The 26,150-nt window shown below is 32.9% G+C and overlaps 1 protein-coding gene across 11 annotated transcripts in view; it reads left to right on the top strand.

Moving 5' to 3' along the window:
• The window catches only part of NBEA (neurobeachin), a 668,634-nt gene that overhangs the window by 227,717 nt on the left and 414,767 nt on the right, over nt 1-26,150 (top strand). For 10 of the 11 annotated variants that reach the window (XM_077868099.1, XM_077868093.1, XM_077868092.1 and 7 more), the window contains 3 exons: nt 10,158-10,596; nt 20,721-20,875; nt 23,124-23,250. In XM_077868099.1, the coding sequence (XP_077724225.1) occupies nt 10,158-10,596; nt 20,721-20,875; nt 23,124-23,250 (721 nt within the window). The remainder of the gene's footprint in view (nt 1-10,157; nt 10,597-20,720; nt 20,876-23,123; nt 23,251-26,150) is intronic. The other variant, XM_077868094.1, reaches the window with a different exon arrangement.

The following is a 26,150-nucleotide window of genomic DNA, read 5'->3' as shown; positions in this document are numbered from 1 at the left end:
AACATTGTGGTCAGAAAAGATGCTTGATACAATTTCAGTTTTCTAAAATTTATTAAGACTTGTTTTGTGGCATAATGTAATCTGGAGAGTGTTCTGTGTGCACTTGGGAAGACTGTGTATTCTGTTTTCATCTGCTTTTGGATGAAGTGTTCTATATGTTATCTGTTACATCCAACTGGTCTAATGTAGTGTTTAAGCCTGATGTTTCTTTATTCTCTGTTTCTCCAATAGGTCTGTCAATATTTACTTTATAAATTTAGGTGTTACTGTGATGGATAAATAAATATTTACAAATATTTTATCCTCTTGTTGAATTGACCCCTTTATCAACATGTAACTACCATCTTTGTTTCTTATTGCAGTCTTTGTTATAAAGTGTTTTTTCCGATATAAGTATAGCTACTTCACCTTTCTTTTCGTATGGAATATCTTTCCATCCTGTCACTTTTATTCTCTGCATGTCCTTACATATGAAGTTAGTCACTTGTAGGCAGCTTATAGATTGGTCCTTTTTTTTGTTTTTATTTTTTCAATCTATTAAGCCATTCTATATCTTTTTATTGGAGAATTTAGTTTATACATGTATGTTATCCTGATTTTTATGGCTACTACCCAGGGCAAACCTCTTGACCACCTGGCTCTGAAGGCCAGAGGAGCTTGTATTTGTGGTGTTACAGGATTGTAATAATCTGTGTCACCCAGAAAGGAGTGTTCCAGTCCGATGTCCCATTTTTGCAACTGCTACCAGGGGACAACTATATATCACCTGACTCTGGCAATTTATGCTTATGAATCTAACAGGGCTGTAACCAATGGAGAAAGAGTTCTGAAACATTTCCCACCCACAGGGCACAGCTAGAGGCAATAGACCCAGGAAATCTGTCTTTCTGGGAAGAAGGCTTATTAGCTAATCATCACGGCTACACCCTGAGGGGCAGACTTCTAATTAAACATGAATCTAAAGGCTGACTTTATCAATTGGAGAAGGACAAACATTATATGGTCTCATTCATTTGGGGAATATAAAAAATAGTGAAAGGGAATAAAGGGGAAAGGAGAAAAAATGAGTGGGAAATATCAGAAAGGGAGACAGAACATGAAAGACTCCTAACTCTGGAAAATGAACTAGGGGTGGTGGAAGGGGAGGTGGGCGGGGGTGGGGGTTACTGGGTGGCGGGCACTGAGGTGGGCACTTGACGGGATGAGCACTGGGTGTTATTCTGTATATTGACAAATTGAACACCAATAAAAAATAAATTTATTAAAAAAAATAAAGGCTGACTTTAATCATTTCCAGTGACCTTCAAAGACAGGCACCGTATTTGGACACTCCCTCTGCTACACTCTAGAATTCCAGTGTCTCCCGGAGGGGAGCTTTACATGTCTCTGGTGCCCTGGTTTTTCTGTGCTCTGTTTTCTGCAGCTGCCACCCAGGGAGTGCCCCTTGATCACCTGGCTCTTCTGGGTATGGGAGCTTTTATTCCTGGATCCTATAGGACTTTGCCAAGCTGAGTGACAGTTCTTGGCAGGCTGCCACGACCAGGGTACTACCCAAGACAGCAGACTGGGACACACCCTCTAGTCTTTTTTGTGAAAGTGGTCTCTCTGCTCGTCCTGAAACTTGGCCTTTGGCACATATCTTATGGCCTGTGGAGTTGATCCCAAGGCATATAGCCTGTGGATGCCACCTTGGTGCTTTTCTTTTCCTTGCTTCAGGTTTTTGGTACCTCCCAATAAAGAGCATGTGCACTCCTCCCAGAACCCCTTTTTTTTGCATCTGCCACTCAGGGGACACTGCCATACCATCTGGCTTTTGTGGCCAGTGGGATTTACATTGTTGGTTCCATAGAACCATATATATTTTCATAATTTAAGGTGCTGCTGCCTCAGGGTCTGTCATCTAATTAATCTGAATCAGGATTCTTCCTTTAGGGATACTGGCAGGTCTTAGCACATCATCAGTTACTGGGAGCTACCAAAACATAGCAGGCTGCTTGGATAAGTGCAAAGGTTTGAGAGACAACAGCATTTGGGTTGAATGCAAGATTCATCTCCTATAGGAGTTTGCTCCTTTGAGCCTGGGAGAGGTGGTTATTTCATACAATGCATTAGAAACCAAGACATAGAGGCAAGCAAAATGAAGAAACAGAGGAATATGTTCCAAATGAAAGAAAAAAAAAACTCAGAAATAACATTAATGAAATATAGTTAAGTAGTTTATCTGATAAAAAGTTAAATGGTCATTGAGATACTAATTGAACTGGGAAAAAGAATGTGTGAGCATAGTGAGAACTTAAACAAAGAGATGGGGAAAATAAGAAAGATACTAGTTAGAAGATACAGAGCTGAAAAAAAAAAAACAAAACTTAAAAATTAGGGTGGTTCCAGAACAGACTAGATGAAGCAGAAGAAAGGATTAGTTAACTCAGAGACAAAATAATAGAACTCCTATAACCCAAGCTGCAAATATAAGAAAGAGTGAAGATAATTTGATGTTCTTATGGGACAACATCAAAACATCCTAACATTTGCATTATAGGATTTTCAGAAGGGGAAGAGAGAAAGGAATTTTACATGAAGAAGGAATGGCTGAAAAATTCCCTAGCCTGGGGAAGGAAGTGTATCTAGATGTATTAATTTTGAGATGTCTGTGGAAGTCTTCTAAGTCTTTGAAAAGCTTAATCAAAGAAAGGAGAGTAGTGGTGATAGACTAACAAGTGTCTTAATCCTTACAGCCTACTTAAGATATACATTTTTCAAGCACAATCCCTGCAATTCTGAAAGCTAACTAATTTTTCCAAGATCACATGGAAAACTAGCAAGTTATGAAGCCAGAATTGGTACTTTGATCAATTTGATTGCATCACTATCATCTTTCAGTCATGACATATCCCTTCAAAAAAGGAGAAGTAACCAAAGCAGCTTCAGGGCTAGAAATATAAGGGGCTGTGGGGCTGAGAAGTTGTTCTCTTAGGATAGGAGATACTGGTCTGCAGATAGAGGGGCCAGAGCTAAGAAAGACAGGAGTTGATGAGTAGAGAGAATAACTGATAGATGGTTTGGCTCTATATTTTCTTACAGGATATGGTGACTGTGATGATGATAACAGTAAAATCAATAATGGCAGCAGTAGGTACAAAAACTTAGGTTACTTAATGCCAGGCACTATTTATAAATTATGTTCTTTAATCATCACAACTGTTATGTATAATGTGCACTTGATGTATGTTCTGTTACTATGCCAGTTTTACAGGTAAAAGATTGAAACTGAGAACGCTTAAATGGTTCATTTGATATCCCAAAGCTAATAAGAGGTAAACAAGTCTACACTGAAAGTCAAAGAGTCTTCATTTCAAAGCCTGAACTCTTAACCTTGTATGTAACATGCAAATTGTGGCCTATCTGATAGATGGTAATAGAATTATACTGTTACTTGGCTGTTTCTATTTTCCTGCAACTGAAGACAAGTTTTAGGCTTATATGTTGGCATTTTGTTATTAGTGCTAATGGTTGTCCCTATAACACTATGGAAGTGCTTGATGTATTTCAATGGGAAAGTGTTTTTTCTTTGAGAAGAAAAGAACTAAAGAGTACTACAACAAGATAGGGCTAATGAAGAGCAAAATATGTATATATGAATATCTTATAATTGATAATTGATACTTTACTCAAAATATACAAATTGGCATTGTAAACATCACTCAAAGATAGGAATTCTGCAAGAGTAGAGTAAGGACCTCCAAAGAACTGCTCCTCCAAAAAGCAATAAGAATGCTAGCAAAAATTGTCAAAATCATCTTTTGCTCACATCTGGACAGTTGTCAAAGGCTTGCAACAATCCAGAGAGTGCTAATTCAAGAGAAATTGCAGAATCTTTTTAAGAATATCAGGCTGTTTGGTGATTTAACTTGCACTATTTGTATCCAGTTCTCCTCAGTTCTGTGGTATCCTTGAATGTCTGCATGCAGACAACTGTGGTAGCTGTGAAAACCAGCAGCCTAGCAAAGCACTGGAAGGAAGCAAGTTAGGTTTGGAAATTTCAGAAAGTCCACTGAGCACTGTCACTATCTGTCCTGTCTGGAAGCTCCCTGGGAAAGCTTTGTTCACAGAGCTTGTCATTATTTAACCTGATCAGAACTTAACTTGATGAGAAAAGCCCTAGATGTTTTTTGAAATAGTTAGCAGCAATTGATTTTTTTTTTTGCAGCAATTGATTTTTTAATATTGCAGCTCCCCGAGGTGGCAGTACCAGTTGAGGCAAATAAGAACCTTATCAAAAGCTTAAAAGGAAGACCTTCCAGGAGGGGCCTGGGAAGGCCCCGATCATTTACTTCTGGGTAACCTTGAAGGCTCTGTGCAAGCAAAAAATGAAGGCTAAGGCAGATTGTCAAAAGCATGCCCTACCACACACCCAGAGCCTCTGGCAAAGAGTGGAAGGTGTACTGGTACAAGATAATTAAGGCAGTCTCTGTCTAATCATTAGCTGATCATTGAGCTAACTGAACAGACACTTCAACGACTGCAGGTGTTATGGGGATATCAAAAAATATCAAATATCCAACACAATTCTATAAAATTTTATAGTAGAATTGTATAGAATTTTTTTAAGAAAGTCAATAAACAGAGTAACAATGAGCCCTATAGGAAGAATCTGATTTCTAAAAGTCATACGTTATCTGAAAATGTTTCAGTTTTCAACAAAAATTTTTTGACACTTCTAAAGAAACAGGAAAGTATAGCCAAGATAAAGGGGAAAAAAACAGTCCATTGAAACTGCCCCTGAGAAAGCCCTATTATTGGACTGACTAGAAAAATCTTTTTAAACCAGTTATTGTACAAATGCTCAAATAACTAAAAGAACACTTTTTTTTTTTTAAGGAACATTTTTCTAAAGAAAATATGAGGGTGCTATCTCACCAGAGAGATTATCAGTAAAAAAAAAATTATAGAAAAGAATTTAAAAAGAGATATGAAGTTGAAAATCATAATAACTAAAATAATTCATTAGAGGGGTTCAACAGAATATTTGAGTTGGCAGAAAAAAGATTCATCATACTTGAAGGCAGGTCAATTGCTGTTATCTTAGGAATATTGTTCTGAGGAACAGAATGAGAAGAAGAAGGAAGAAAAGCGAAGAGCCACAAAGACCTGTGAGACACCATCAAGTGAACCAACATACAAATAATGGGAGCCTAAGAGAAGAGAGGAGACAGACTTGGGAAGAAAGAATTTTTAAATAGTGGCCTGTGGGACGCCTAGGTGCCTCGGTGGTTAAGTGCATCTGCCTTTGGCTCAGGGCGTGATCCTGGAGTCCTGGGATCCAGTCCCCAGTCAGGCTCCCGGCATAGAGCCTGCTTCTCCCTCTGCCTATGTCTCTGCCTCTCTCTCTCTCTCTCTCTCTCTCTCTCTCTCTCTCATGAGTAAATAAAATAAAAGGAAACTGGCCTGAAAACTTTCCAAATTTAATGAAAATCATTAGTATTCACATCCCAAAAGCTAATCTACTCCAAGTAAGATAAACAGATCGATATATCACAATCAATTAGAAGTACCTTTCTGGATCTTAGTTGTTTATTCTGAATTATGATTTTGTCTCTTACGAGCATATTCACTGGTAATATTAAATTCCTGAAGTTGTATTCTTATACATTTAATGTAACAAAAAATAAATCATACATAAATAAATTGCAAAAAAATTACTCAGTGCAGTGTTTGTTGTGTAAAATGAATAATAATGATTTCAAATCTTTATATATATGGCAGCTTTTTTCTTTATTGGAATTCAGGTCAATTTTTGTGTAACTTGGCATTTTGGGATTTAACATAAACCAAACATACAAGTTAGTTATATATCGGTTTTTATATTTTAAATTACTCTAATGTGATTTAGTTTGCTTAGTATTACTACTTGAACAAATAACTAATGTAATTTTAGTGCTATACTAAGAAGAGGCTATATGTTCCTTTTATGTCATTTCTTATTTAAATAGTTTGGAAAATAGCAATTTGAATAATTTAGTAAGTAAGACATTGAAACATTTTACACATCACTGTAATACAAGATATTTGGAGAAAAGTTTGTGATAAATGAGGTTCCCATATAGAAATCATGTTATTTGTTGAAGTTAACCCCACATTTTTCCTAAAAAGTATTTATTAGGTGAACTCATTAGGTTCGATGAAAATCAGTAAGAAAACGAGGCATCTGGCATGCAGCTGCCTAATTTCATAAGGTTAAGATCACTCAGGCCAGTCATGTTTCTGCTTTGTGTATTAATCTGGCCTTTTGGTGCAGACACCGATCGAGGAAGAACAATTGAAAAATTATAATTCTGTTGTCACTGATACAACTGATGCAGCTGCGATCAGTTGTACTTTTTCTCTTGTTCATGCTTAACATCCTGTTGAAGTCCCTTGGGTTAAATCCTCAAAGTACTTTAGTGTTCTAGAGAAGCAGTCTGGAAATATATGTTATCCAAACTGAAATTGATGCTATCAACTGAGTATGTTATGTAAAAAATGTTAATGCATAATGGGAAATTAAGGTAGGCCTTTGAACTAATCTGTTTTTTACTTGCGAGTGCTATTATAAAATTTTCCATTGGTGTTTATTTTTATTTCTACATAATATCACAAAGTATGCTTTATAATGCTTATTTATGTGAATAGCATTCTTACTGAAATATCAAAATTACTGCTTCATTTTGAAATTGTTGGCTTATCAGTCACAGTAAAAATAATGTTAAAATTATATTACTGTGTAAATATTTTGATGAGTCATTAGAAAGTATTCCAATATTCAATTTTAATACCTTAATTGAATTTTAGACAGGTCAACATTTATTTGAGGTTAAAGTATCTGATTAGTGAGTTATAGATTTTTATTGTTCTTTGAGAGTCAATTGAACAGAAAAACAAAAAATTACATAGTTGGTGGAAAAATCTTTTTATATGGTACCTTGTGGACACTAAATCAAAGATATTAACTTCTTATATATTCTATTTGTAGCAAAATACTTATATTTCAGGTCAGATTACTTGAAAAGTTTCCATCTTTATGTAGCTCTTAATTTAAAACATGCCATAAATAAAGATATTGAAACATCACATTAGGATAAAGCCAAACTAGGCCAAGTCTGTAGATCAGCCAAATTCAGACTAAGTGCTAGACGTGACTATATGCCTTTTTAGAATTAAATTCTGGAAGAAATTTTAGCTTATGCTGGTAACCATGTCACTGATTTGTTGTCAATGTTAGAGTCCTTATTTTGTTTCTGCATTTACATTCTCTGTCCTATTGTCATAGAGACTTTACTACTGCTGTTTAATTTTCTACTGATTTTCTGCCACAATTGTTTTTGCTCCCCAAATATATAATATATAGGTGCAAATATGTGTTGAATAAATTCAATAATTACCTCTAATAATAGCAATAAGTGCCTAATAGTTGTATTCTCATTCTTTATTCCTAGCTTATTGCATCAACTTTTGAAGTATCAATTATCATCTCAGTTTGAATAATCTCAAAATACATGACTATATTTCTTTTTACTCAACAGCTATAAATCTTTCAGAGATTCTACACTCAATTGATTTCAAAATTCATTACATTTCTGAGCAGGGCTGCTGGAGTGGCTCATTTGGTTGAGTGTCCACCTCATGGTTTCAGCTCAGGTCATGATCTCAGAGTTGTGAGATAGAGCACCAAGTAGAGCTCCTTGCTCAGCAGGGAGTCTGCTTGATTGTCTCTCCCTCTACCCCCCCCCCTTGCACATATGTATGCTGTCCCTCGAATATATGAATAAATCTTTTAAAAATATATCTTTTTTAAAAAAAAAAAGATTTACTTTAGAGAGTGTGAATGAGATGGGGGACAGAGGGAGAGAGGGAGGGAGAAAGGGAGAATCTCCAGCAGACTCCTCCCCGCTGAGTGTGAAGCCCTATGGGGAGCTCTGTCTCACAACCCTGAAATCAAGATCCAAGCCAAGATCAAGATCCAAGCCAAGATCAAGAGTTTGACGTTCAACTTACTTAGCCACCCAGGCACTCTCCTCACGCCGCAAAAAAAATATTTCTGAATAAACTTGTTAATCTTTTGCTTTCCTCCTCAGTTAGTGGCATGTCTCTATTCTTTTTCTTAAGATAAGATATTCCAGAATGCTTCTCAGCTTCATTCTTTTCCTTCCTGCTTATTCCAAATGCTATTATTCTAAATCTTAATTTTCTGTCACAAGGTTTTATTAAAAATGTGAAACTGTTACCTTACCTCTTATTTTTTTCCTTCTCCAGTGATTTTCCAGGAGTATTATTAAAATTATCCGTCTTCTCAAAACTTTCATGCAGTTACCTTAATTTTTAGTCTTGGAACAACAAAGAATAGGTGTACCTTGTTTTTCATGTTTTTCATGTTGGTCATCCAGTGTTTGAATATTATTGTCATGTTCTACTGATTAATCTTTTCTTTCAATTCTGACATCCTTGAGAAAACAAATAAACCTATGTAATAAATATGTGGAAAACACTCAAGTCTGAGAGATGTACATTTTTAGCTAATTTAAGTTGTATATTAGGTCGAATAATATGAAGATGTTATATTTTTAAAGTAGTGTATGTATCTAATACAGTTTGAATCAAAAGAAAAGGAGAATCAAAAGAAATAAAAGGTATCTTCTTTTTCTGAATCTTGGTAAAATTATTCTGAAATTTAGAAAAAATAAATTCACATGCTCAGTAAATTTGGATGTCATGACATTAATCTATAGTTAAGAAACTAGCAAAACTGTCTAGTAGAGTCTATGAATTAAGCACTGTTGCTTAAGAAATCCCTTTGCATTATGATTAATCCTTTAGTATGTGTGTATAAATCTTTGAACAAATTATTATCCTACCCCAAAAATACTGTCACCAAAATAATATTTCTCTGTGTTTTACTAGAGAGTTCAACAAAGGTTTTGTGAGATGTCTTGCTGAAATCAAAATAGTCTATTCCCTGTTGGGCAGTCACCTGATTTCCTGTCCTAATAGTATTTCAAAACAAAGAAACAACCAAAATAACAAAAATCTAAGGGCAGTTTTATAGAACTTACAGATGTTCATTTTTAAAGAAAACTTAAAAATAAGTTAGTGTGCCCTTCTTGTTTTACAAAGGATAAATTTAAATATAAGTCAGAGTAATAGAAGTAGCTAACATTAACTAAGTATCTACCTTATATAAGACCTGAAAGTAATTTCCCTATAATATCTAATTTTTTTCTTCAATATGACTTTATTAAGAGCTATTATCCCTAGTATACCTAGATTACATAAATTTTCTAAGGTTATCATTTAGAATTTGTTAATATTTTATTATATAGGGAACTTCATCATGTTAATATTTGCATAATGAAATTTGATAGGCATTTAGCATTTGAATTTTTTAAAATTTAGTTGGTAATATTGTATGTATATTTTATATCTATATATATTTTATCTGCTTCAGTTTTCACAAATTGAAATTTATATTTATTCACAAAGAATAAATACTCCAAAATAATTATTCTTAAAGGCACATATAGGCCAAATTTTCTAGGACATTATTTTTTATTAAAGTATTTATCTCTTTAAAATAATCATTTTGCATGTTTTTTGCTATTAACTTCAAAATTTTAGGTATGATATGTATGTGATTTTAAAGTAACATCTTTTGCTAGTTTAAATATTTTAATTAGATGTTATTTATTGGTTATTGAAGTACCAAAAGTATAAAATGACTTCATATTGTTAAGGTAACATGAGAGAAGTATAACCATTTCTCTTGTATGATTGGTAGCTAACAATGAAAGAATAAAGGGGAACTTCACATAATAATTTTTATAAGCTGCTAAAAGAAATTGTTGTGGGTACAGTTTCTCCACATTTTTAAAGACATCAGTTTTGAAATGCCAGATGGCTTTTAAAAGAAACAGGCTTCTGCTGATGCTTTCTGAACAAAATGACAAGTGTACATGGATAGTATTTTGTAATTCAGTTTTGTTGTTATGCACATCCATTTAGCAAATTTTTTTTTTGTTTCTCACAGGTCTTATTTTCTTTATTCTAATATGTGAGAATATTTTATTTATAAATACTAGATTTTCACTTGAGAAGCTTTTTGTTTAAACCAGTTTCTTTTATTACAGAAACACCTGCTACATTTCCAGACACTATAAAGGAAAAAGAAACACCCACCCCTGGTGAAGATATTCAGCTAGAAAGTTCCATTCCACATACAGATTCAGGAATTGGAGAGGAGCAAGTGGCTAGCATCCTGAATGGGGCAGAATTAGAGACGGGCACAGGCCCTGACGCCATGAGTGAACTGTTATCCACTTTGTCATCTGAAGTGAAAAAATCACAGGAAAGCTTAACTGAGAACCCCAGTGAACTGTTGAAACCAGCACCATCCATATCTAGTATTAGTCAAACCAAAGGCATCAATGTCAAGGAAATATTGAAAAGTCTTGTGGCTGCACCAGTTGAAATTGCAGAATGTGGCCCTGAACCTATCCCATACCCAGATCCAGCATTGAAGAGAGAAGCGCAAGCTATTCTTCCTATGCAGTTTCATTCCTTTGACAGGTAGGTACTGAACTTATCATTCATAGTGCTCTAAACACAGAAGGAAAATCCGAGTTTATTTTAAAAATATTAAAAGGGTCTCAAAAACCTTATATTTAGTAATATAAATTCTTACTACAAAGAATATCAAAGTGATAGGTCAACCAGGTTGATCTCATAGTAGGACACTTAAAAAATACATCTCAAAAAAGGAGTTTCAATAGGAGATGCAGAACAGCACATTAAATTAGAAAAGGGAAAGCCAGATTCTGATTGTAATTCATCATCAGTGACTACATTGAGGAAGTGATTTTATCTTTGGGAATCAGTTGTTTCATGGATAAAATTGGGGAGGGAATAGTCCAGATCTCTTCAAGGTCTAGTCTATTCTGAAATTCCTATGTCATAATACTGAAAACTATAAAAATTGCCAGAGATTAAATAGCTTGCTTTAAGTAATAAATTCAAGTGTTCAAATTCAAGTGTTAAGTGCAAGTATGGAAAAAAATTTTAACATATACATTATCATCTGAAAATATGCCTGGAATTTTCAGAATCAATGTAAAGGCCATATTTTGAGGCATGTATTTGAAAGTATTGTTGAAAGGCATTTTAGATTTCTAAACTTTTTATAACATGGCCCATATATCTGCATTCAAATGTTAAATCTTACAAAGGGTTTTAGTTAAGAACAACTAATTTTTTTTCTGTCCCACTATATACCATAAAAATGATAGTTTACAGAAGCAGGATAAAACATTATAGAACCCAAGAATTTGCTCATGTAATTTGTCCTATTTAAAAACTTACGCAGCATTAGAAAAATATTGTAGGATAGTCATAATTACTAAAAATAGTACTTAATGTTGATATTGGGACTTCTATTTTCATATTAGCATATAAAATAATATGTTTACCATCTGAATTAAACTATTATGATGTTGAAAACACTTCCTCCCATCCAAAATTTATATTGTGTGTGTGTGAGATGATTGGTAAACAATTGTTTTTTGTTTTAAAAAAAATCAAGCTAGGAATTCAAATGTTTCTTAAGCCAGAATGTCAAAAATCAACATATAGTCAAAATGTAATACCAATTCTGTATTACTTTTCCAAAATAGCTATACTGCTTTGTGCAAATTAGAGACAGTCATTTTTTAGTGTTTAGGGCTAGAGGTATGACAGTAAAGGCATTTTCAGTTAAGACAGGTTATCTTTTTATATATAAATTAAACTTTACCTTTAAATATTTTAACTACTGTCCAGATATTTCTTGAAAATTTATTGGGAAAACATAAGTAACATTCATCATCATATCAGATGCAAAGACAGATACAAACAGTGTTGTCTACACTGAACTTACAGGGTAGTAAATGGAGTTGAAATGTTTGCAAAAAAATGTCATACAAGATAAAATGTGTTAAGTATCAAGATTTAAAAATACTAAAAAAAAATGGAGGGGCTATAAAATGTAGGAAAATATTTCCTTTTTTCAACGGTTTGTGCTAACATTATGTTCATATAGTTTATTGGACGTTTCTTATACCGTCTCAGATTGATGTCCTCTCCTTCATCTCTTTGATTTATGTTCCCCGGATGTATGTAAACATATGTATGTAAGTATCTATAATTGTATAAATCTACAAAAATGTTACAATAATTCAGTTTAGGTTCATAAAATTTTTGTGTTCCACTTTTAAATTATATATTTAAATTTTGTTAACATAAACAGTAACTACCGAGGATTATTGTGATTTGCATAAGAGAATCCAATAAAATAAAAATTAAGTTAAATATTTTTATTTTAGTTTGGATTATTGTTAGAAAAATTTTTTCATTAAAACTTAAGAGAGCTATCACTTGAGTGCCAATATCCTCAGCTACTCAGAATTTATTACACTTTGTGAATATTGCTTTAAAAAATAGAACTTTCAAAAAAACAGAACTTTCCATTTGTTTCCAGTAGCATTTGTGCAAAATGCAATAGAAGTGGAGCCATTATTCTAAATTGCATAAGTAGAAATGAAATTGAGGCACACAAAGCATATTTCAGTTCTTTTTAGGAAAAGGGTCTCCAGTGCAGTTAATATATGCAGTAGCTCAAGTACTATCAAATGTAAATGATGAGGTGATAGTGATGAAAGGAGGGGATTGAGGTCTCAGGGGGCGCTGATGACGGATGGAACAGAAGCGGCCTTGCACGGCACGTAACTCAAGTCTGTCGTCTTCACTGCTCAAAGCCATAATGGGAGGTGGCAGTCTGAAATGAGTTGCCACGGCAAAGAGTATTATTTTTGAAATGCTTTCACACAAATCACTAGGCCCTGCATACAACTTAGTTTCATGCTTTAATGTCATCAGGAGGCACAAATTGGTGTGTCTAATTGTTTGCCACCTGCCAGCAAAATGAGCTGCCAGCCAGCCAGACGGGTTTGATTGTCTGTCAGCCATACAATAGATTGAGAGTGACAACATCAAAAATTTAACTTCAAACTCTAGAGCTTTGAGCAGCTTTTCAGAGACATCATCCCCAAAGTGCTTCTGGACAACTGCATTTTTCAATTATATTTCCAATATATTGCTACCATTTGCCTCATCTGTCTTAAGGTAGCTATAATTACATTATGAAGTATATAAACATATTTCTGAAACAGTAAAGTCTGAAATCCAAGTTATGACATGTCTTTTAACATCAGATTGAATTCCTTGAAAATAGGATCCAAGATGACAGGCTTTAGAAGCAAAGTCCTGAATACCACAGTTTCAAACACCGAATTATCACGGGTCTTACTCTTCCAATAATGTATTTTTCATTTTTATCTCTAGTTGAAAAATAGCTATCGACTCAGTTGCTCATTTCTTTGTAACTAAATCATACTTCCTAATAATATTGTGCAATCCCAATGGAGATCACCTGGGATTTTACTTTTGTTAGCCACCAGTTTGTTGATTTTATTGCAGACATGCTAACCATGTATTCATTATACTCATTTCATACTGTAAATTTGAAAATAGCTTCCTAAAACAACTGATGTAATTTGATGCTAACTTATGTTCCACATAGGATGTTTTTCCCTACATGGGATGGAGCGTTTATGAATTTCAGTTGTGAAATTTATAATATTATCTTCTTTAGGTAGATTACAACATCAAATTTTAGAAACATTTAGACTTAACCTAAAATAAAACTTTTTTTTCAGTATTGTTTTATCATGTTGTAATATTAAATATAAATATTCTTATTCACATGTCTGGAAAGTGCGGATTCTTTTTCTTTCATTTCTTCCAGTCATCATCTGTGCAGATTTACGTATATGTCTAATTACATTGAGTGGCTCTAACAAATGTATGTTTATGAATTGTAAAGCACTGAAAATGCTAGAGATTTTCTAATACTGGTCTATAGTGAGAAAGCACTATGTATATAGAGGAAATACGGTTATGAAATGATAATTTTATCATGGTTTTATTTCTAACAGAAGCATTTAATAATCTCATCATAGAACACATAAACCAAGTTGCAAGGTTCCCCAACAATGCAGTCTCTTTTGATAGATTTAAATATAGATCTGTAGTTTATAAAATATTCTAGCCAAGCTGTATTTTTTATATACATTAGTATCTGTATAGCTTTTAGGTCAGGGTAGTACTTTTCTCTAACATCACCAATTAAGTTTTATCCTATATTTCATGTTAAGATTGTAGTCTTGTATATCCACATGATTTTAATCTTTGGAGAATTTGATACATATTTGTGATTTATGTCAGTTTTAATTCCCCAGGGATTTCTAAGATATCTGCCCCCCCACACCTTAGTTTGGACAAAAGAAAAAAAAACGGGGGACAGTATGTTTCCTCGTACATTTTAATATTTACTATACTTTAGAAAATTCTTTTATGTCTGAGATATCACAAAGTTCACAATTGTGTTGTTCTCTGGCTAACAGATATTGATCTTGCATAATTTATATTTCATCCCTTTTGGTTTTTACAATCCCACTTATGTTTAAACTACTGGTTTAATAAGTTCAGGCAGACTAGTCTGTATATTTTCCCCCTCAAACTTTTAATTTCTGTGCTTTCAAGTGTTTTATTCTCTGAGTAAGAAAATCTCTAAAATAGAAATTTTAAGTATCATAGGACTAAAAAAGCAATAATAGATAGCCTTCATATTATTAAAGTCTAGGATGAGACTATCTATTTTCTCTCTAGCTTTTTAATATTAACACTTTTAACATTAGTAGTAAAGATGACAATTTAGGGAAAATAATAAATGTTTGATAGAGATTATGGGATCTTCCTACACTGATTTAAGAGTATAAAAAAGTATAATTACTGCTGAGGACTTAATCTCTTTTCCTTTCGTTTTCTAATTTTTGTGAAGTGTTCTACTTGTATCACTTAAAGGATGAACAAGTAATTGCAAACCAGATTGATTTAAAGTCTGCCAACCTTTACATTTCAAAGCTTCTGTGATGTATAGCCATTGAAATTCCAGCTTTTATTATGCTCCAGGGGTCCTGGGTGTACTAGTTTAAGGCCAGTTGCCAGAAGACTCAGTTTTGACTGAGCATGGTGGTATCCTAATGTCCCCAATGTTCCCTTTGTCTCTCCTGGCATTTACACAGACAATTCAGTGAGCTGAAAAAGTATCTCTCTTAAAAAATGGATTAATGAAATAATTATTTCTTACATATATTTTTTCTTTAGTATTCTAAATATTTTATGTAGAGACATACAGAACATGAAAATGTCAGTAGTAACCTTGTGTTTTTTGATGAGCTGCAATAAATTGTAATATCACCCTAAAATCAGTAACAAATTTTTTTTTCCTAAGCTTCGATTTTTTTTCTTTCAAGATGAATGTTTAGCATTTATATAAGCCTTGTTAGGGAAAAATGTTAATCTGGAAATTAGAAGAACTGGATATTAATAATGGATCTCTTTGTAATTAGTTGTGTGATGTAACTTTTATTCTCTTTGGCTCTCTGGGACTCAGTTTCTCAGCATATAACAATGCATTATTTCTTAAAGGTCCTATAAAAATGCTATCAAAAATGAAATGGTCTTGTAATTAGTCTCAAAAAAGTAGCAGGTAGCTATTCTTGAAGTTGGTTAAAAGACCTGAATCCCAGGAAAGATAGGACATGTCTATTCCCAAAGCTATCACCTCACTTTAGGCCTTCAGTATCTTTCAAGTGGATTCCTTCTCCTATCCCCTAACTGGCCTCCTATTTCCAGGTCCCTCCCACTGACACAAGTGTATCTTCTGCATTTATGCCAAAGTAATTTTTCTTAAATGCAAAACTGAAAAAATTCTGAAATGATTTTTGATTATAAAATAAAAGATGAATTTCTTAGTTTGGAATGTCCTCACTTTTTACCAGTCATAAGGATGTATTTGCAGTTCCTTTAGTCTACTGTTTTTTTCCTCTCTTTGCCTCACTAAGGTTTTACTATTGAACTTTTCTCCTCTTGGCCAATCCTCTTTGTGCTACTTTTAGATTCAGCTCACTGTTCTCAGATAATGCACATCCTGTGCATAATTCTGATCAGAGCAAGTATTAAAATATATTGTACAGTTGATTTCTTGGTTTCTTGTATTTCCTTCAAGTATCTCTAAGACATGGATTATATCTTACCTTCTTTTTATTCCTCAAACTTGTCAGTGAAGTTGTATTCTTTTAAACTGTCAGTGCTCAATAAGTGTTACAGAAAAGATGGAGCAGAAAGAAGGGACTCTTTCTGGGTACCACAAATGATTATGAAACTTGCCTGATGAGTCACTATTGAAAAACCCTTATCTTCACTATCTTACTTTAGATATAGGCCAAATCTTGAGGTATACAGATAAAGTAGGAACCTATTTATAAAATTCACAGAACTAACTAATGGACACCCCAAGACTCTGTACTTGAACCACTTCTTCTATCCATTTGCACTCACTTCTTTGGTGATTTCATCAACTTTCCTGAAATTAAATAGCATATATGCTGATGATTCCTAAATTTATGTCCCTAGTCCTAGTCCTCTCTTCTCAACTAGAGACTTATCTATCCAATCGCTTATTCAGCATCACTGTTTGAATGATTAACATCTGCTCCAGCCATATTTGTCTGCTCTTCATGTTGCTTAAGGCAAAAATCTTTACATCATCTTTGACTTTTCTCTCACACCCACATAAAATCTGCAAATCCTGTCTTGTGCCTTCTTAATATAGTCAAAATTTGACCTACTTTTCACCACTTTCATTTTGCCATTCTGCTCCAAACGACATATCTTGCTTGGCTTATTACAGTAACTCCTAACTAGTCTTTCCCTACTTTCCCTTTAAGAAACTTAATACAACAGCCAGAATGGTCCTACTTACCTTAAGATCATATTTTTCCCTTCTTCTTAAGCTTTTAATTGCTTTTGATCCCACTATAAGGAAAAGCCAATGTCTTTACAATGGACTCTAAGGACTTACAATCTGGACCCCTTTTACTCCTCTGATCTCTCTTCTCATAAGTCTCTAGACTCACGCTAGCCTTCTTCCAGGTCCCACTGCCTGTGACGCTCTTATACTCTTCCCTGGATATCTTTATAGTTTGCTCTTTCACCTTCCAGTGTTTCCTCAAATACTACTTTTTTTAAGCGAGTCTTCTCTTTAGCTACTGTCATTATTCCTATCTGTATTTTATTTTTCTCATGGCACTTTCCATCTCATATACTATTTTTACTCACTCATGTTATTGTATCTTCTTCTGTCTATCCATATTGGAATGTAAGTTCCATGAAGGCAGGGATTTTGTCTTTTCTATGTATATGTCAGAATTTAGAACCACCTCTTGCATATCATAATGCTCAATAAATATTTGTTGAATATGTGAATGAATGAATCATAGATTACACCCTAAATCTCTGGTTTTGAGATAGGATAAATTCAATGATGGAAAAATTTACCTTTATACATATATATCACTCAATGTATTATAAAACAACACTCAATGGAACATTTTGTTGTAGTGAGTTATACTGAATAATTTCTTGGCTTGTGCTGTTTTATTGATAGCTTTTACAACCTTAGAGTATGTGTGAGTTTTATGTAGTATAGAGGAATCATCTACTTCTTTATAGTTTGTAGTCTTAAGGTATGGAACAAAATTCCCACAGAATTTTGAAATTGTGTGCGATAACGTGGAAAGAATATTCTTGAGATGGAAAAATGCAATTGCTGAAGTGTGTGTAGTATAGAGGATTCTATGTATGCATCTGTATGAATAGCAGGTTTGGAAGGAGAGTGGAATATCTTAGTAGTTTAGATGGTAGCTCTTAACTTTTTTGTTGGCTGTGTTTTTGAAATCCAGATAATTATTTGCTCACCCTAAAAAAAGTATATGTGTCAAAATTTTATGTATACTTAAGGGGATTTATGGACTTGAAATAGGTACCCACAGTAGTTATGTAGACTACTAGGTAAGCCTTTTGGTACAGATGGAATAGTCTACCAAGTAGAACATCCTGAGTAACAGTCTGATAGAAGATTTTGTAAGAGTTGAAAATTTCAATTTTCATGTGTAAGTAATTGTAAATATATAATAACGTTCTAAAAGATAACAAATATGTTATCAACACATATTGATAAATGTAAACTTGCAGATTATCTGTAAGGTAAATTGTTTGGACAGAGTGGTTTGATGTGTTATGTTAGGGAATCGGCAGTGTTGAAGAAATGATATTAAGGACAAGAATGTACAGTACTCTGATTTTAGCAAACTATCTGACCATTATAATCAAAGGAGAAATAGTAGGCTGCATAAAGTTATAGGCTAGAAAGAATCTGAGAAATCAGTCAAATCCAGCTTCCTACCTCTCTGAACACAACCCTGATGATGTGACCCTCCCAGTCATTTGAACACATCAGTAGTTGGAAACTGGAACTCATAAGTTACTAGATTCTTCCTCCTGTTGGTTTTTTTTTCCCTCCTGTTGGTTTTAATTTGATAGATTTATCAGAGTTTCAATCTTCTTTCCTTTTCCTATACCTTCAGATTTTTAAAAATTTATTAATTTTTTTTACACTTTTCATTTTAATTTTCTAGTCTCTCAGCCTTCTCTCACATGACTTGTTCTCCAGATCTACTGTCATCCTAACTCTTCTTTCATGGACATGATGCTGTTTGTCATTATTCTTGAAATATGATGCCTAGAACAGCACACAAGATTTTGTTAATGAGGTCTGACAATCACAAAGAGTATGAGAACCGTTGCTCCCTCAAACTGCATACTGTTGTTGATGTAGACCCAGATTGCATCAGCACTTTGGGGAGCCATAGCAATCCTAACAATTGATAAAAGGTATTGATCATTTATGATATTCCAGGCAAAGTGCTAAACGTTTTATATGCATTATATCCTTTTATCTTTTTGACAGTCTTACAAGTTGCAAACTATTACGAGTCTCATTTTAAGAGGAAAATGGAGCTTAGAGAGGTTTACTTGCCTAATACCACCCAGCCAGTAATTGTGGGAGGTAGAATTCTCAGATCTGTCATTGTAAACTGGATTTTTAGCCACTGTGCTACTATATTTAAATGCCATGTTGCACTACCAGATTCTGTTGATTGAGTCTGCTGTCAATGAAATGTCTGGAGGCTTTCACATTAATTGCTATTGAACCAGAATATTTTCAGTTCTTTAGTAGATTGGTATTTAATGTTGTTTGTCTTTATTTACAAGCTGTCATTAGAGGTTGTTGAGATTAATTTTTTCACTCATTCATATAACTAATTTTTCATAACATATGCTGCACAATTTCAGCACTTGACAAGATGCCTATAGTAGTCTATTAACAGAGTTTTTGCCCAAAGTTAGTAAGGACCTATTAATCAGGAATTTTTGGTGATAGTTTTCCTGCAATCTACAAATCTGTCTCACAGCACTATAAACCAGTCTCTGTTTCTTATTTTATCCACAGGGATTTTAATGAGCTGTAGGAAAAAAGTATTATCATTCATTTACTAATGATTTTTTTTCAAATTGAGAGTTAATAATTATTTTCTTTCTGGATAGCCAGTGAAATAGTATATCTAAGGTTAGTTTAGAAGTTTAGAGAAAGTTTTGATGATAAACCCAAAATACTAGTTCATTTTTGTTTTCAATTGATAGATCAGTATAACCAGATAACTTATATAATGTAGGCAGAGAATGATTTCATTTTACACAGTGGTGATAATCATTAACATTAATATTTTTTCTATGAAGTTGCAGTGTGTAAACTTTAAGAATGAAGCTTCACTACTTGGAAATGAAGATATTTATTATTCTAGATGAATAGTTTATCTCTTAAAATCATATTTATTATTTAAGGTTAACACAATGCCAAATTCAGAAAAATTTTTTGTGAAATTTATCTAAATATATTAAAGTAACTTAGGAAATCCCTGTGTTCAAAATGTCAATGTGTATATGTTCATGTATTTACAGGTAAATGATACTCATGTAACAGCTACTATGTATGTGACTTGATTATCAGTTTCCTTGATATCAAAGAAATACTACAAATAAAATTAAAGATTCAGCAAAAAAAAAAAAGGGATAAAAAATGTCAGGGCTTGAAAGCTAAATAATCTTTAACTGAGTATCTAGTGTATCAAACAACTAAATTATTCTCAGAAAAATAAAGTATAAACTTACTTATGCCATTAGATGTTGCTCAGTATTCCCTGATTAATTTTTAGCTTTACTATGAAGAAGCTTCAGAATCTGACTTTTGGAATGGTTTTTATGACAGTTTTACACATGGAGAATATAATATGGATAAGGACATTTTATGCATATTTTGCAAAAACTATGCAGATGCAAAATATTCTAACTTGAGCATACATTTTCCCAGTTTTTCCAGATTCATATAGCCCACAAGCCATCTTAAGAAAGTTCTGTATACTCCAGATCCTACATAAACCTTTGCTAAGTGAATTAAAGTCAGCACACTTCACAATATATCCTAATGTCCATATCCTTTTTACCAATGAAATTGGGCTCAGAAGTTAAAAAAAAAAAAGGAAAAAAGATCATTGAATGTTGACTGTATATGTCACAGCAGAGTTGGATTTCATCTTAAACCTTGTGTTTGTCACTTTTCCTCATTTCTTACTCTTCAGGAGTGTCGTGGTACCTGTTAAGAAGCCACCTCCAGGTAGTTTGGCTGTAACCACCGTGGGAGCCACTGCTGCTGGAAGTGGGCTGGCAACAGGCAGTACCTCTAATATATTTGCTGCTACTGGAGCTACACCAAAAAGTATGATAAATACAACAGGTATTGTCCTTATATATTTTTGTGATACCTCATCTTTTTCTTTCTGTTTTCTATATCTCCATTTTTCTGCTTATTTGATCTTAAAAAAATAAAATGCCCTGATCATTTAAGATTATCATAACCTTTAAGAAGGTTCTATTTTATGTTACTACCTTTCAGAATTTGTCTGTACTTCTAAGACATATTTTTTTAGTGGTCATTTTAGAGGACACTATTGGTTTTTGTTTTGAGTCTTCTCAAAACAGTGCTATTTACTTTCAGAGTTAAATAAAATTACTGAAAGGTATTTGGGGAGCAAAACCAAAAGATAATTTAAACACTGCAGTTTGATATATAAAAATCAATAAATTGTATCAAGAATATCATTAAATATGTTAGTGAGTGTAAATAGATTTAGTGATGTTTACTGGCTGAATCCTAATATATCTTTTTATGAAATCCTCTAAGGAAAAACAGAGCTCCCTTAAGAACCTTGACATATACAAGAGCCTCAATGGGGAAAAAATGCATGTGAATAAGAAACATTATTTGACATTGAATTACTTTATGTACGTAGATTGCAGTGGTATCCATATTCAGTTCATTGTCCAACATTTTCCTAATGATTCTAGGAACAAAAAATTCCAAATCACTACAAATTTTTAAAGCCTGCCTAAAATAACCTTTATTTTTGTAAATTTCCAGAAATGTTCCTGTTGATTATTAGCTAAATAAATCCTTACCCAAATCTTTGTGATTCCATTTTAGGTATTTATACAACGCAAGATGATCCCTGACTTTTCTTCCCTGACTATAGTAGCCTTCTCTTCTCCAAACTGTATAGCCTTGAACTTTACCATCTATTATCATTACTTAGAATCTTCCCATTTTTATTAATTTCATAGCTCTTCTATGTGCTTTCTGTATCTATCTTGTTTATCATACCACCTGAGTCTGACATACCATGAACAACACATTTATGGGGTTGTAGTAAGTAGAATATACTCTATCAAGCATATTTATATTAGCAAATAAACATTATCAATGGCATTGTGTTAAAGAACATAACATCTTTGGTTTATCTATATTATAAATAAATATATCCAACTTGTCTGAAGATTTTAAAGTTTTTCTACACAGTTTATAATCTTATTTTTATATTCATTCTGTTTTATAGAAATAGGAAGAAAAATACTTTTCTTTTACCAAAATATATATATGTTAAGATTTTTCAAATATGTCAGTGTAATAAAAGATATTTACATTTAGTGTCTATTGAATAATTCCTTATTTTTAAAAGATAGGTTAAAGGAAAATAAAATTACCTCATTACCTCTTTTTTATCTTTATATGAAACAAGATAACATTTTCTTATAATTTCTATTTTATGAATAGATATAGGAAGTGATCATAGTAAGGAGCCTAGAGATAGTATAAATTATATAATTTTACAGTGGAAAATAAAATGTAATTAAACATCCTCCTCAGAAATATATACAAACACACACACACGCACACACACACACACAACACACATTTTGTATGCCAACACCTAAACTGGGCCTATTGTCCAGTTTAGATTTTGGCAAGTAGATGCTATGTAAGTGTTGCGGCAGAAATCCCAGTAAGCAATTCAGTTTTATGGGATGTAGTGTGAGATAAGATAATATTCAGGAACACTAGATGTCCCTCAACTCCACAGCTCTTTAATATACTTACATGGTGTATTCTACAAAAGTCTGTTCCAAAGTGGCATCTTCATATCGTTGAGGAGAACTCATTATTTTAAAATCAGGTACAATTATATTCATTATAGCCCTCCTTAAAACAATCATTTTATCAAAATAAACATGATGCTCCAGTGCCACAAATTTATGCTCAATTTATTGTGAATTGTATCTTAAGTAGTAAAAACTAAAAATACTACAATATAGCAATAAAAACATAAATTTTTCACATCTAAATTTGAATTGTCTTATCAGCCTCATTTTAGCTAAAATTATTTTCATTTCTTGATATCTTTTATTTATACCCCATTTGTGTTATGTAGTTGTTAGATTAATATAAGTAAGTCAACTAGATTTTAATGCAACAACTATTATTTATAATTATAAAGAGTTATTAGTGTACTAATGGCCAAATGATTTTTTTAATTGTTGAATTCTGTTTGGAATTCATATGAGTAAATCTTCAAATCAGATAGTAATATAATAAAAATTATTTTAAGTAAGTTTATGTTTAAGGCTAAAAATTATTATTTTGGGAACAGGTGCCGTGGATTCAGGGTCCTCCTCCTCTTCCTCCTCTTCTAGTTTTGTGAATGGTGCTACCAGCAAAAACCTTCCAGCTGTACAAACTGTTGCTCCAATGCCAGAAGACTCGGCTGAAAACATGAGGTATACATAACTATTGGTTTATACTCATTATACAACTCTACCCTCAAGCATTAAAATACAGTAAATACAAAAGTATAGTTAAGAATTCTTGAGAATGGTTAATTATGAATTTTGTGATGACATTTCATAATTGTATTGTCCTGATATTCTTAAAAACCACTTGCTTTATTTCAGAGCCTAAACAGAGATGGTGAGTGGTTTTCAGACATTGACTCTGGTGAATTTGTAATCTATTGTCATATGGCATATTACTATTTCCAATAAAGTAAAAATGTGCACAAATGGTAACATGAAAACATTGTGCATCTTTGTGGTGGAGATGAAAAATTTATAATATAGACAATCTGCAAAGTTATATGTAATACATATGTAATTGAAACTTGAGTAAACAAACATCTTTTTTATCGTGCTTAATGGATAAAAATTTATAGTAGCACATCACAAAGCATTCCTAGAAGAGACTAGTCCACACACTCTTAGAGTTAAATTGTACACATGCAGATGTGGGTGTGTGTGTTCACATTTTAAATTCAAGAATTACACAAATACAGTTTAAAAGCTCAGTGAAACAGTGAAGACATGATACCATCACCCAAGTCAAAAAATAGAATATCCCAAGTACCCCAGAAGCCCCCAGCTTGTGTTCCTTTTCCTGTCAGTAACCTTGCTCCTCTTCAGATTCATAAACTTGACTTTTAATGAGGTTAGCTTTGTCTTTTTTGAATTTTATGTAAATGGAATTGCATAGTATGTGTTCTTTTGTCTGTAGGGTCTTTTGTTCACCTTGTTTATGAAAAACATCCATATAGTATGTAGTAATAGTTTACTTATTTTTATTCCATTTTTATTCCTTTGTGGGTGGATACTATAATTTATTACTCTATTTTACTGATGATGGACATTTGGAATTTTCTAGATTTAGACTGTTACACATGTTGCTTTTTATATAATGATGCTGCTTGTACATTACTCTTGGGTGTACCACACATATATTTGCACTCATATCTGCTGATTGATTTGATTGTGCATGTTCAATTTTATTAGATAATGCCAAATAGTTTTCCAAAGTGGTCATGAAAGTTTACTAACTTACCAGCAGCATATGAAAGTTCCTGTTTCTTCATATCTTTAATATTAGTGCTTAATAATGTCACTCTTATATTTTAGCCATTTTGGTGGAAGTATTTTATTGTATTTATAGTTTGCATTTTCCTTGTGATTAATGGCATTGAGTAACTTCTTACATATTTATAGGTCTTTTCATTTCATTCTTTTGTGATTTGCCTGTTGAAATCTCTTGCCCATTTTTAAAAATTGAATTGTTTTTCTTATTCATTTGTAAGGTTCTTTATGCATTTGAAAATGATCCCTTTGAAGATTATATGTTATATCTATATTGATATATCTATATCTATATCTTTAATTCTGTGACTTTTCGATTCATTTATGTTATCTGTTTTGGTCCATAGAAGTTGTTTTGGTCCACTTAAACTCAGTTTGTTGTCTGTGTTAGTGCTTTCTCTGTGGTAGATGAAATCTATGCCTAATTTTCCCTTTATGTTCTGGCTGCTTTATTATCTTTTATATTTATATGTGTAGTCCATCCAGAATTGAGTTTTGTGAATTTAATGAAGTAGGAGTAATGTGGGTGTCAGGATGACTCAGCATTGTTTATTTGAAAAACTCTTACTTTCTCCCATGCTCTGCCACTTCGTCACAAATCAAGTGCCCCTAACTGCTGGATTCTGGTTTGCCAGTCTGTTCTGCCCCATTTCCCTGCCTGTATGTGTATCCTTGTGGCATACTGTCATAATTAGTTTTAAGTTTAATAAAGATCTGGATCTGGTTGATTAAGATCTTTCCACCTTGTCCTTTTCTTTTTCAAGTAAGTCTGAGGTATTCTTGATACTTAGCATTCTATTTAAATTTCAGAATCAGTTTGTCAGTTATCCATCTTAAAAAAAATCTTGATGGAGTTTTGGTTAGGAATGGAATTCATAGATTTGCTGCGACTATAGATATTCAATATTGAAATTTTCAAACTATAAGCATCATATATTCCTTTCATTTCTTTGTTTTTTAAAATAATTTTCCTAGTAACAATATTTAGTTTTCTAGGTAGAAAGCTTACATGTTCCTATTTCATTTATTCTTAGGATTTTAATAGTTTGTATTTGTATCTTATTCCTCTAGTTTTCAAATCAATATTGAGGCCATTTGTTTATTATTGTTTCAACTCAATAAAAATATTCATTTTGATTTTATATTTTTTTAAGATTTTATTTATTTATTCATGAAAGACAGAGAGAGAGAGAAAGAGAGAGAGAGGCAGAGACACAGGCAGAAGGAGAAGCAGACACCATGCAGGAAGCCTGATGTGGGACTCAATCCTGGGTCTCCAGGACCACAACCTGGGCCGAAGGCGGCACTGAGCCACTGAACCACCCAGGCTGCCCTGATTGTACATTTTAATGAGTTTTGATCAGTTTACATACCTATATAACCACCTATCACCCTAGAAAGTTTCCTTTTCCTCTATAACCACCTATCACCCTAGAAAGTTTCCTTTTCCTCCATATGTAATTAATCCATCTTTGCCTCAGGCAAACACTTATGTACTTTTTAATATTATAACTTAAATTTGACTCTTCTAGGGCTTCATATAGATGGAATCATATAGAATATACTTTTTTGTGTCTATCTTCTTTTACTCCCAGCTTTTAAGTTTCTGAGATTCATCCATGTCTTTTTGTTTACTTCTGTGGACATTTGAATACATCTTATCTTGGACATACATTCTTGGATAAATAACTTAGAGTAAAATTGCTGGTTGTATAGTAAGTATACACTTATCCATATAAGAAACTGCTATTTTGTAAAGTGGTTGTATCATATTATAT

The sequence above is a fragment of the Canis aureus genome, chromosome 24, assembly GCF_053574225.1.
Source record: "Canis aureus isolate CA01 chromosome 24, VMU_Caureus_v.1.0, whole genome shotgun sequence".
In the NCBI taxonomy this organism is placed as follows: domain Eukaryota; kingdom Metazoa; phylum Chordata; class Mammalia; order Carnivora; family Canidae; genus Canis; species Canis aureus.
This window is presented reverse-complemented; position numbering and strand designations above follow the sequence as displayed.